At 34.5% G+C, this 13,228-nt stretch overlaps 1 protein-coding gene across 1 annotated transcript; it reads left to right on the forward strand.

The window, feature by feature from the left end:
- Positions 1-3: 3 nt before the first annotated feature.
- Positions 4-13,228, forward strand: LOC137668382 (E3 ubiquitin-protein ligase NEDD4). Its single transcript, XM_068409824.1, has 12 exons — positions 4-16; positions 2,279-2,508; positions 3,113-3,234; positions 3,334-3,404; positions 4,971-5,066; positions 6,133-6,206; positions 6,355-6,415; positions 6,991-7,050; positions 7,166-7,273; positions 7,892-7,988; positions 11,271-11,343; positions 11,421-13,228. The coding sequence occupies exons 2-12, from the start codon at positions 2,303-2,305 to the stop codon at positions 11,521-11,523; spliced, it is 1,071 nt and encodes a 356-aa protein (XP_068265925.1). The 5' UTR covers positions 4-16; positions 2,279-2,302; the 3' UTR covers positions 11,524-13,228.

Consider the following 13,228-nt stretch of genomic DNA (forward strand, 5'->3'; position numbering starts at 1 on the left):
GAAATTGAAGAAACAGGTTAGTAATCAGGAGGAATCCAGCAGAAGTTTAAGAAACTAATGACCCTAAACAAAGGAAAGCTTAGGTTACAGTGAAAGGAAATCAAACTTTGTAACCTGCTTAGGGAAGGTAGATTTACTGTCTGATCATAAATACATTTGTGAAGCAGCGGCTTGGTAACAGTTGGCATTTAATCTAACAGTAGGTTTTGTGACTTTATGCAGTGATGAGACTGCAAGCAATCTAATTGAAAAAGTAGAAATTCTAAAAGGTTGAAGTTGTGAACCTGGAAGTAGGCTGGCAACAGAAAAGTTTGGAAATCACTGATATAGAATATAATAGTTCTTTGAACTCAGAATATGGAAATAGAAATTCTCAGAATAGATTTTAGACTGTTCATATAGAAATCTGTACTGTCATCTTGATCAGGCTAGATGACTGTAATAAATTGTTATAGCCTTAAAATCTTAAGTTTATGAATCTCATTTGCAAGTTCTAGTTTGAAGTGGCAGTGCCAGAGATATTTATAACGCATAGCATAAAAGACTGTAAATAGCACCTGGATATCTAGATAACAATGAGTCTTTGCACAACTGCAATCAAATTTGGTATTCCTGGGAGATATTTTATATACATAATAATAGCCTTTGAGTTTAGATCCATACTTCACCTTTTATCTGCCAAGTCTGTCTCTCGTCTTTCTGAAACCTGTGCATTTTGAACTGACATGTAAATTGCACACAATTATATATGCACCTCATTTTTTGTGTTCCTAGTCAGACAAACTTGGCATTCATTCAGATGTTAGTATCCTAATCTGAGAAGTGTTAGACAGCTCAGCCACACAATATAATCATAGTAATTTAAGAATTAAATACATCTGTAGATTTTAAAGCATAAATTACTATTGCCTTTTAAGTGTTCACAAATACCTAAATGACAATTAGGGTAATGGATTGATTTATATTGAAATTTAATTATTGAATACTATTTTAATGAGCTAAGTTTGGGTTTAGTAATTGATTTTATTATTGCTTGAACTTCTTTCTGAAAAGTTGATTTGCAAGGAAAAACAGGAATATTTTTTTTTTTAATTTAGGGATATTTACTGCTTTCTGAAATTATGAAAAAGACCTATATATTTCAGCCATTAGATATATAATATTGTACAGTATTTTGCAGCTTGGAAAATGACAAATAATGTGCTCCCACACCCCAAGTAATTATTTTTTGTTTGTAGTTTGGATCAAGCTGTTGTTGGATATAAATAGGCATTACATTTAAATGCAGCATTCCTTTTTTTCTTTTTATTTGGGACATTTAGGTCAGATTATTTAAGGAGTATAAGAAAAGAAAAAGTAAGCATATCTGAACATGTGCTCTTCAGATTGATTTATTAAATATTTCTGCATTCAAATATTCATTATTTCTCTCAGCGTATGACTAGTTCTTTGAAATTTGAAATACATTGTTTCGTTGCATCATCCTAATCTAGTCATAGAGCAAAATGAGTTGAAATTTCCTGTTCCCACTTTCACTGAATTTCTTAATTTTTCCTGAAGTAATTGCTGAAATAAACTGGCTGAAAACAAGTGAAATAAAGAGAATACTCTGTTCTCATATAGTGATTTCATTATTCAGCAAAGTTTTATTCCTGGTTTATTAGGGGCTTACTCTGAAAGCTCAGAAGCAAATATGAGCTCCTTTGATGTTTTTATTTAAATATTTTCCTATGTATAAACCTTCTGACTTGTTCCTGTGACTTCAAATTTTAAGTGGACTGATTTTTATTTAAATATTGTAGAAATACTTGCTTGTCATGTAAGTCTTAAGTAAGAGAATGGGAAACCTAGCCTTATAGTTAGAATATTGAACTGAAAGAAAGTGAAATAAGTCAGGTAAAATTGTTCAGAAATAATTTTGTTTATAAACTCTGGACTTTTTTTTTTTAATCAAGCTTATAATATGATGAATTTTCAGTGTTAAAGATTCCATGCCTTGCTGCATATAAAACAACTGAGCATATGCTGTTACTAGTAAGAACTTATTTTAACCCTATTTTCTTGGTATGAAATAGAACTTAGTATCTGAAACTCTCCATGCTAGTTGAATTGTATGTAAACAGAGCCTCTTGTCAATTATATTGTGTTATATTTCCAAATTATTTAGGAAAAGGATTTGTGTGCCATTCTTTGTTTACAAAATTTGCATGCTTTGCAAGACTAAAAGATTCTGGGTTTTGTTCTATTATTCTATGTTTTCATATTCTTTTTTTTTTAGAGTGATATTCCAAATAGATTTGAAATGAAAATTCATCGCACAACAATCCTTGAAGATTCTTATAGAAGAATTATAGCTGTAAAGAGAGCAGATTTCCTTAAAGCAAGACTTTGGATTGAATTTGATGGTGAAAAAGGTCTAGACTATGGAGGAGTGGCCAGGGAATGGTTCTTCCTTCTCTCTAAAGAAATGTTTAATCCTTATTATGGATTGTTCGAATATTCGGCTGCGTAAGTAATACACATCTGGAAGACTAGTTAGGGAAAGCAGATCAATTGTATTTCTCATACTCACTTTAAAAAATGAGTTACTTTTTTTTCCTCTCTCCTAAACTGTATAGGAGGGTTTAGTTGTTAATAACTGCAATATTCTGCACCTGGTTCTTTGTTTGGTAGAAGAATAATGTGGAGACAGTACCTGTATCTTTCTTTCTGCAGTCTAACATAAGCCATGTCATCTTTGCGTAGACAAGCACATGCTTGCAACCATCTGCTACTTACAGAAGAGGCAGTATTGAATAAATAATGTGGAGAATGTTATTCTGACTACTTTAAAATTAAGAGGAGTTAAACCCTTCTCTTTGGTATATCTCTAACTTACAAAGGTAGTTTGTGGTGTTTCAAAAACTGCTATTTCCGCTATGCTAATAGAATCTTCTATTGAGTATTGTTTAATATTAGTGATTTATTAATCCAAATATGACTATTTTTTCAACTTCATGAAAAGTAATAACTGATTTAACCAGCGGTGTCTTTCAGATCTTCAAATGTGGAACTGTTCAAATAGTACAACATTTTGTGTTTTTCTCTTCCCTGCTCCCTCCCTCAACTTCAGAGATAACTATACTCTGCAGATCAATCCAAACTCTGGACTTTGCAATGAAGATCATCTCTCTTACTTCAAGTTTATAGGTCGTGTAGCTGGAATGGCTGTTTACCATGGCAAACTTTTGGATGGTTAGTATTTATTTTATGTAATATGATATTTAGATTAATATTGTGCATATTCTGAATTTTAAGTTTCATACTGTTCAATTTATTTGTTCTTCTTTAAAGCCTTTTTTATTCGTCCTTTTTACAAGATGATGCTCCAAAAACCAATAACACTTCATGATATGGAGTCTGTGGTATGTAACTTGCTTATCATGTATGTTAGGATTTCATGTTCACGTTATGTTTTTTTAATATATCTTTGATGACGTTCTGCAGGTTGAAAGTGCATGATTCAAAGAAATTTTAGGCTACATCTTTTGTAAGCCTGTAGGTTGTATAGGAATTAAAATTTCCGATGAAAATCAGAGAGACCTAGACTGGTTTAAGTCAGTTAAGCTGTATTGAAAACTTGACTCTAAACTTGCTATGATGTTTTCTTAAAATAGTTTTAGACACTAAGGCTCTGAAAATTAAATATAAACATCTTTGGGATCCCTGTCTCCACCTGTTTTTTAAATTATTTTGTGTCTGTTGTTTATTAAACAGAACTGTATTCTTATACTTTCAGAGAGTGAAAACATTAGAGTGATACAATGTAACGTTTTTAGAGGAAGACATGGTTCTTACAATTTTCTTGTATGTTTGTTTCCCTGATAATGATCTGATCTAGAGTAGTCATGGGCAGCGTGATTTTTATACAATCTCTTTAATGCTGTCCTGTAAGAATACAGAATATAGTTCCTATCTGTTTCTGACTAATAGATTTATAGATGTGTCCTGATTTTTTTTTTTTTTTCAGTACTATAGAATCATAGAATGGTTTGTGTTGGAAGGGACCTTAAAGATCACCTAGTTCCAACCCCCCTGCCATGGGCAGGGACACCTTTCCACTAGACCAGGTTGCTCAAAGCCCCATCCAACCTGGCCTTGAACACTTCCAGGGAGGGGGCACCCACAGCTTCTCTGGGCAACCTGTTCCAGTGTCTCACTACCCTCACAGTAAAGAATTTCTTCCTAATATCTAATCTAAATCTACCCTCTTTCAATTTAAAACCGTTACCCCTCGTCCTATAAGTACACTTCCTGATAAGAGTCCCTCTTCAGCTTTCCTGTAGGCCCCCTTTAAGTACTGGAAGGCTGCTGTAAGGCCTCACTCGGAGCCTTCTCTAGGCTAAACAACCCCAGCTCCCTCAGCCTGTTCTCATAGGGGAGGTGCTCCAGCTCCCTAATCGTCTTCATGGCTCTCCTCTGGACCTGCTCAAGCAGGTCCATGCCTTTCTTATGCTGGGGACCCCAGAGCTGAACAACAGTACTCCAGGTGGGGTCTCACGAGAGCGGAGCAGAGGGGGAGGAGAATCACCTCCCTCAATCTGCTGGCCACACTTCTTTTGATGCAGCCCAGGATGTCAATGGCCTTTATCTTAATTTTAATTTCCTAAGGCTCTTTGTAGTAACGCTTAACAATAAAGAGAAGATAAATACAGGATGAGAGACAGAGAAGACTCCAAAATACATTACTTCAGATAATGCTGTGACATCACCATTTTGCTACGTGAGACGTTTTTAGTCCTGAGATTGCTGAGTCTTCAGGTTTCAAACGTCTTTAAAGGTCTGTGTAGCTTTGTACAATTGCAGAGTCTCCATATCCAGTACAGGATTAGCCTAGGTAGCAGCATTCACTGGGCTGTAATGGAGCCTCTTGTAGCTTAAAAGGTGGCTACTCTATTTTGTATTTACTATTCTATGATTCTCTCTCTTAGGATAGTGAATATTACAATTCTCTGAGATGGATTCTTGAAAATGATCCAACAGAATTGGACCTCAGATTTATAGTTGATGAAGAACTTTTTGGTCAGGTTAGTATGTTTGTGTAAAGTAGAATAGACAAAACATGAAAGAAAACATTTGACCTGTGAAATTAGCTGATTTTATGTGTATGGTATTAAGAAAAACCCATCATTCACAGTCATGTCCACTCCGCTGCTTCTTTTAGCTGGCACATGTTCATGCAGTGCTCTGTTAGTCTGGCTGTGATGTGATAAAGGACTTGGAACTAAGCAAAGCTTTGAAAAATAGCTCCTGCTTTTTTCTTAAATAATACTTGTATTGAAATGTAGCTATTGCTGTGAATGCAACTGAGACTAAGATATCCATAGTCCCATTACTTAATCTGGAGTAGAGGTTGATTTTATGTGATTGGCTGGAAAGGATGAGCTCTTTTGGAAATGGTTGGAATCATAAATTTCACTGGGAGATAATAATTTTTTTTCTCTAAGACGTACTAGAAAACTAAGGAATAAATGAGTTTGTTGGGTAGAAAGCTAGCCAAGATAAGTCATGTAGAAATACCACAGGTCTTGAATAAACATTGCAAATTACAGGTGCCAACTAGATCTAAGTAGGATAATAACCTTTGTGGTCTTGTATAACTAAAGTGATCCTAAGTAGGAGTGTGAAAATGTACATCTGTAATGAACTGAAAACCAGGTATTTCTCTACTGAGGTTCTAGTAGTATAAATCATTATGTAACAGATATGCATATTGATTCACTTATTTACTGGGACCATTGATGAAATTGTTCTGTAAATGTTTTTCCTTGAGATTTGGAAAAAAGACTGAGTCATTGAATATGCAGTTAGTGAAGTCCACATTACTGAGAACTTGTGTGCAAACTTAGGTCATTTATTGTAGCAAGTCAGAAAAAATGGAGGTTGCCCCATTGCAGTCTGGCATCCCTGAATAATACACTTTTTAAAAATATCAACCAAATTCTATTTATTCAGGTGAGCTGTGAAACTGGTTCTTTTTCTCCTAGTTTTCAAATTCTGCAGTCTTCAAGAGTTAACTAAATTACCTAATACTAACACAAATTCTGTTACATATGTATCTCATTTAAGACCTATTCTATGTATTGCATTTAGACCCATCAACATGAACTGAAAAGTGGTGGATCAGAAATAGTTGTCACCAACAAGAACAAGAGAGACTACATTCAGTAAGTAGTGGTTGCTATGTGCAATGTATCTCACTGGATTGTCCCTCTAGTAACAGGGGCTGTGTGTTGGTTGTATTAACAAAAGGAAGTTGTTTCTTTGTAAATGAATTGCTTTTATTTTAAATGGTTTTGGTTTGTTTTTTTACAGTCTTGTAATTCAGTGGAGATTTGTGAGCAGAGTACAGAAACAAATGGCAGCCTTTAAAGAGGTATAGTTTTAATTACAAAAGAAATTCTTCTAAGAATTTGTTGCGTTTAATCAAGCTTTTTTTGAACATCCTGAAGACCCACAGATAATGTTGTTACAGGCATAAAAAAGGCAGTGATGTTTGTAGTGTCAGCTTTGAATTATTTTGGACTTAAATCTTTTTGGTATATTTTTACTGAAGTGTTTAATTCATATTGAAAAATTTACTTCCTTCTGAATCCTGGCTGACAGCTTTAGCTGTAGTGCAAACTATTTAATGAACTCTGCAGAAATGAAAGGTAAATCAAATTAATAGAATTAAACTAAACTAGATGGTTTATCCTTATTTGTATAAATGATATTACATATATGATATTCAGACTTACATATTCACCACTCAGTGTAGCACAATAAAGATGTGAGATAAGTCAGAATTAAAAGTACTATAACCAAACTGGGGAGTGCTGGTGTCCAAACATCTGCATTTGATGTTTTGCTTTGGCGCTGTTTACTAAAGCATCTAAATATTGTTCTCAGTGAACAAAAATGCTTAAATAAAGGTGACTTGATTTTTCAAAACTTCCCTCATCTTTTTAGGGCTTTTTTGAACTAATACCACAGGATCTGATTAAAATTTTTGATGAAAATGAGCTAGAGGTAAGTGTATCATGGGAAAAAAAAAAAACAACACCAAAGCCAAAACCAAAACCAAATTATGTTGAAACTTAACGTTACTGACTTAAACTTTGGTGTTTTCTTTTAATCTGTGTAGTTATTAATGTGTGGACTGGGAGATGTGGATGTGGCTGATTGGAAACTACATACAAAATACAAAAATGGCTACAACATAAACCATCAAGTAATACAGTGGTTCTGGAAGGTATTGTGAAGTTCTACTTTTTTTTTTTTTACTTAAAAACTGTTCAAAAGCTGCTGCCTTTTGGCTATGCTAGTTTATCATGTAGTTCATCAATAGGTAGGTAAATATTTGACCATTAAAACTCCTGAGAAAGACAGTAAGAAAGCTAAAGATGAGATGCATGGTAAAAATGTAAATACACTACTGATACTTGCTTTTACAAAAAAATCCACATCTGACTGGGGTTAAAAATATTTCTGTGTAGGTTTTTCTGGCATGGTTACTCTAAAGAGGTGTTAAACTCTTCTGTTTAATAAATTACAGGAATTTGGCTGCTAGTTCATAACATCAGGAAGCTTCAAAGAAAGTAGGGACCAAATCTTCAAGGGAAGTATTTTAACAGTCTGTTAAGCCAGTAACCGTACTCTTGTTACAGTGCCATTAAAAAATTGTTGACTTCATAGCTTTTAGCAATAGGCAGAGAAATAGATTGTGTGTGTCACTAAAAAAAATGCATATATATATATATATATACACACAGGATAATGATTTAGAGAGAGAAACTATGTTGCATAAATCTGCTAGTTTAAAACCTTAATTTAAAAATAAATCTTTAATTGTAATCATTATCATACATAGGCAGTCTTAATGATGGACTCTGAAAAGAGAATAAGATTACTTCAATTTGTTACTGGCACATCACGCGTACCTATGAACGGGTTTGCTGAGCTGTATGGTGAGTACTTAAAGATTATGCTTACAATTAAGTAACAACATGAATCTGACATTGTCATGATATTTGACTTCAAACACAGGCAGATTATTTTTCAAATTTTGCTTTAAAAATTAGTATATACTGGCAGTTATAAGAAGCAAAGTTAGAGAAGAGTCACTTAGATCACACGTTTCCCATGTTCTGTAAATAACTTCATTTTAATTCTGGTTTTGGAAGTTTTAAAATGTATAGGACCTCTCAAATGAATGTGGATTTTAAAGTTCTAAAGAGCTGCAAAAATCCCTGTTTAACATGTGACTGAGCTTGAAGAAAATTCTCAGTTATCTAAGATCTGATTACAAAGACATGCTGGCATCAGCAGTTAACTTCAGATTCTTACAAGTTCCCCAGCTGCTTTTATCCACTCACTAGCCACAGTTATACAGATAGAATTGTTTGTAAGGATATACTTTAAAGAGGACCACTGAAATGACACGAGTTAAACATAATGTGAAAAGAAAAGTAGTGAACCTACAATGGAGAGACTGAAACACGCAGATGACAGCAGGGAGCAGACTTTAATACTAAAGCCAGAAAACCCACTGTGGAAAGACAGCAGGCAAGCGGATTGAACAATCCACAAAGGGTGGGGTTATTTTGCTTATGGGAAGTCTGTTTTCAGCTGCCATCAGCTATTATGTTTTCTGGTAGACTACTTTATTAAGGCTAAAAGGGCTTGAGATCCTATGCAAATGACTGAATTAGCCTAACTTGCATATTTGAATAAACATTTCCTTCTTTGCAAACAATACAATAATTTATTTATAAAACACTAGAACTGTGAACAAATACCACTCATTATGTGTCCCCATTTCTCCCTCTCTTCATTTTCATTGTAAATACTCGGTTTATTTTTTCTGTTTCATCAGTGAATGAGCTGTGAGTTCCAATGGGAAGGACAGTGCCCTCAGCAGACTTGAGCCATGTGTCTGCTGTTGCACCTGAACCTTAATACTGTTGGAGTTACAGCACATGCTCATCGCAGTGGAACCTGATCAGAATAGTGCTGCCTCCAGATTTTTGTTTATTTGTCTAAAAACACTGCCAGAGATAGAACTAAGGAATGATATAGAGAAAGAAACTGTTGAAGCTCTTGGCTATTTCTGCCCAGGGATTAGGATATCCTTGGGCAGTCTTCTGGCCAAGTCCTAGTTTCTGTAGTTTGGTTCACTTATTAATGAAAGTCAATTGTCTTGCACAGTGCTTTGTTTCTTTCTCTTACAGTTATTTCTGCTTTACTGTGGCCAGCATGCCATCCTCACTAAACCCCAGTAATGATCAAAATCACATTTCCAGTGTCTGCTTGTATTTGAAGAACTGTAGGTGGTTCTTCAGTACTTCATGTTGGTACATGGTGCATTGCTGCTGCCAGGCTGCCCCTGTGGTTGTTACCTTCCCACCTTCGGGCTGCAGTCCTAGAGCTGGCTTTCTAGCTGGACATCTCCCTCTCGTGGCCCAGAGAGGCATTTCTGCTTATAAAAACGGAGTGCTTGGTGTCTGGGAGCAAATCCAGCCAAGTTTGAGAGCTAGGACACTGAACAGACATGGCTTTCATATATTTCTTGTCTTTGTCAGCCTCTAGTTAATTAGTTGGATAGCTAAAATGCAGACTTATTCTTACCTAGCTATTAAAAGGGAGTTTTGTCTTCTTGTCTTCTTCACATGGTAGAATGTACCATCAGTCATAGAGCTGCTTCTCTGCTTCATCCTTATTCCAGGCATTCTTACTAGTTACCTTTTCTAACCAGCCTTCTGTGTTGAAGAAACATGTAACTCTAAGAAAGTAAAGAAGAGGAGCTGGAAGTGTTCCCACAACTACTTACACATCTGTCTCACTGATAATGTTTTACGACAGAGTGCTCAGTGTTTGCTCTCATGTGTCTTCATTCATTAGACTGGTGTGAAGTATAGTTTCTGTGCATTGGTTGGTATTTGCTACCTTTTTGTGTATGTTAGTAGTTGTGAAAGGGTTTTCTTCTCCTCTTGTTTTATTTTTGTGTTTGGGATGAATCTTCTTGGGTTTTTTGTTGGTGATGGGGTTTTTTTCTGTATACAAGTTGGCTAACATCTTCCAAATCCACTTCTACTCTGTGCATTATTACATGTTATCATAATATAATTTCATTTTATTATGAACGTATACATTTCTTTTTTTCAGTCTCCATGAAACCACAAATGAAAACTTTTTGAATTGACAATTATAATTGTGTAGTCAAAAAAACCCAAACCAAAACATTTTGGAGGAGTCATGAAAAAAAGGGAAGGTGTCTGCCTGCATTATAAAACCAGTTTCATTAGGTCTAAAGGTACTCTCCACAGCATTTATATCTTAGCTGTATTTATAGATCAGCCTGTTCTCGTTACTGCTGTTCATCTTTAATCTGAAACATGTTTCACATCTTCCATTTCAGAAGCTGAAGGCTACTTATACTTGGGTAGCCATCTGCCTTGGAATACAATTCTCTAACTATAGATGGTCTCCTTGTAGAATAGTCAAGAGGACACCCACCATCAGAGATCATCTCCTGTTCTCTGACAAGCTAGTGATTTTTTTTTTTTTTTTTAAACTACACAGTCTTCTCCAGACATACACAGATGTGTTCAACAGCTTAAGAAAATTGGTTACAAAGTGCCCTTTGCATCCACTTGGTGTGAGTGTTGAGAGGTCCAAGAAACTTTCAGATATGACATGCTGTAGGAGAGCTGCTGAAGGCACAGGCATAGCTGGAGCTGCACTTGCTAGCCAAAGAAGTTCTCTCAGGTGCATATGTACATCCCTGGAGTACACGTAGGGTCACCGTGTTTCAAAAAAGTTCTCTGTTACTCTGCGCTGTTGTTGCGTAGGTAAAGGTGGACGTTGAATGCTTTCTGCCAGGTTATATAACTTGGCACATTGTGATAAACATGTCTAAATTTTTACATGCAAAATTTATACAGTCTAAAACTCTTTTGCATAAAATTTTCAACGCCGACTACTATGCATATGCATTTAGGTCTTAGACTTATGATTAAGGTGTAGAAGTCTCTTGAAATTAAGATACAGCAAGAAATAATTAAAAACACAAGTGAATTAGGATTAGTATAGTATAGACTGTATGAGTATAGACTGTATTTGATTCATATGGATAGCTCCTACTAATGTCAGAATTGGATTACAAAAAAACCAAAATATTTCATAATTTGAATTTCTAATTATAAAAGAATCTCATAATGGGGTAAAAATTGATATATTCTTGTCTGCAGGTTCAAATGGACCACAGTTGTTTACAGTTGAACAGTGGGGTACCCCTGAAAAACTGCCAAGAGCTCATACCTGGTGAGTATTTAACTTAGGTAAATTATGACCTTTAGTAAGAGTGATAAAATACTTAAGAGTTTTCATCTGTTTTTCAGCTTTAATCGCTTGGATTTGCCTCCATATGACTCGTTTGAAGATTTATGGGATAAACTTCTTCTAGCGATTGAAAATACTCAGGGTTTTGATGGGGTTGATTAAGACACAGACATGAATTCTTTAGGTCCAGTGCTGCAGTTTCATTTTAAGGGTTTACAAACAAATTTGAATTTTCCAGGGACTACCATTGTATTTAGTCACATGGCTATTGAATCTTCATAGTAACACTTGTAAAATAAGTAAGTATTAAAAATACACTAACTTTTGAAAATGTGTTTTGCCATTTCCACAGTTTTGTGTACTTTGCTAATAACTACAATATACACATTGGATGGGCCAGTGCCAAGTAAGTCAAAAACTAAAATGTTTTTAAGCAGTTGCCTCTTCTACAGTATTTGACAGACTGTCCTGCAGTAAACTACTGAAGTAAAACTGTGAAGAAATCTTTGCAGAGGGTGTAAATTTGAATTGCTGCTTTAAGAGGAACAACTGAAATTGTTAAACTGTTTTTTTAAAAAAACAAAACCAAACCCAACAAACTTCATGTAATGCAATATCATAATCTGTGCTGTTTCAGGCTGTTTGCTACAGATCTGCCCAAAGCACCTTATAATTCAGCATATTAGGTAAAAACATTGGAAAACATTTGTTTTCAGAACATTGACTTGCTGACACATTTTATTTGTTAGATTTCAGTTTCTAGCGTGCTTTTGTTAAAACAGTGTAACAAAACCAGGATTTTTATATAAAACAGAAAAGCAGCATAATTCTGAATTGTAATGAAAAATTATATCAATTTTTCGTCTGAATTTGTATACTGTCGTTGGCTTATTGAGTGTTCATCACTTTTTAAAATAAATTTGTAGTTCAGTGATGGATAATATTTTCAATTCAGCCTTTTGCAACAAATTAATCTTAAAGTGAAATTTGTATGGATATCACTCAGTATTAGTTACTGGTAGTTAGAGGCCTTTATTATCCATTCTTGCAGTATTGCACTACATAACAATAAAGAACATGTTTACAGGGTTTTCTGGGCCAAATTCAGCAGTCTGATCTGTGCAAACTTCTCTAAACTGCATGGAGGTTATGCACATGTAACCAGGTGCAGAATTTGGTTCTGTAATATGTTTACAGGTTATGCTAGTTTCTATAGCTGCATTTTTATATTTTTTTCTCCACTGTTAGTCTAGAAACCAAACTTGTTAATACAGTATAACCAAAGTCATAACCAACAATGTGCAATTTATTGTAGATCAACTTCTCATATAAATATTAGTTTGATTTCTTTTGTAAATGTGGGTATTTTTTGTATTAATGTTAACACTTTTTTTGAGCAAGTATGGTTAAAATGATTAGCAAAATTGGTTCTAAAAGAAAAAATTGGTTTATATACCTGGCTTGCTCTAATTTTAACATTTTATTACCAATATGATCTGAGGAAATGACAGTACCTAGCTTTGGCCAGCAAATTTCTGTTCAGTCACAGTCTTTATAAATATGCAAAAAGGAAGTGTAGCACATCTCTCTATAAAGATCTGTAAATTATATAACAAATATAATGGGTCTTAAGGGATATTTATAAAATCCCACTTTGTTTTATTCTTTGACTAGGTCATTAGGGCTGAGAATATTACATGTAAATAAAGGTAACTTATACAAATTTCCCAAATCTATATGCAGTTTTGTAAAACATGAATGATATATTGGTAAATCTGTATAGATTTGAATGTAGCAGGTTTTGTTGCATACTTTAAAGTATAAAATAAGGATCCTGAGAACGGTAAATAAAAGTTTATTCTAATAA

This window comes from Nyctibius grandis, chromosome 11 (assembly GCF_013368605.1).
Source record: "Nyctibius grandis isolate bNycGra1 chromosome 11, bNycGra1.pri, whole genome shotgun sequence".
NCBI lineage: Eukaryota > Metazoa > Chordata > Aves > Nyctibiiformes > Nyctibiidae > Nyctibius > Nyctibius grandis.

Bases quoted from the DNA above. Each gene is read 5' to 3' on its own strand.
- LOC137668382 (XM_068409824.1), top strand. From the start codon at position 2,303: ATGAAAATTCATCGCACAACAATCCTTGAAGATTCTTATAGAAGAATT. The intron at 3,405-4,970 runs GTATGTAACTTG...TCTCTCTCTTAG, and splicing joins TTCATGATATGGAGTCTGTG to GATAGTGAATATTACAATTC. The intron at 11,344-11,420 runs GTGAGTATTTAA...TCTGTTTTTCAG, and splicing joins CTGCCAAGAGCTCATACCTG to CTTTAATCGCTTGGATTTGC.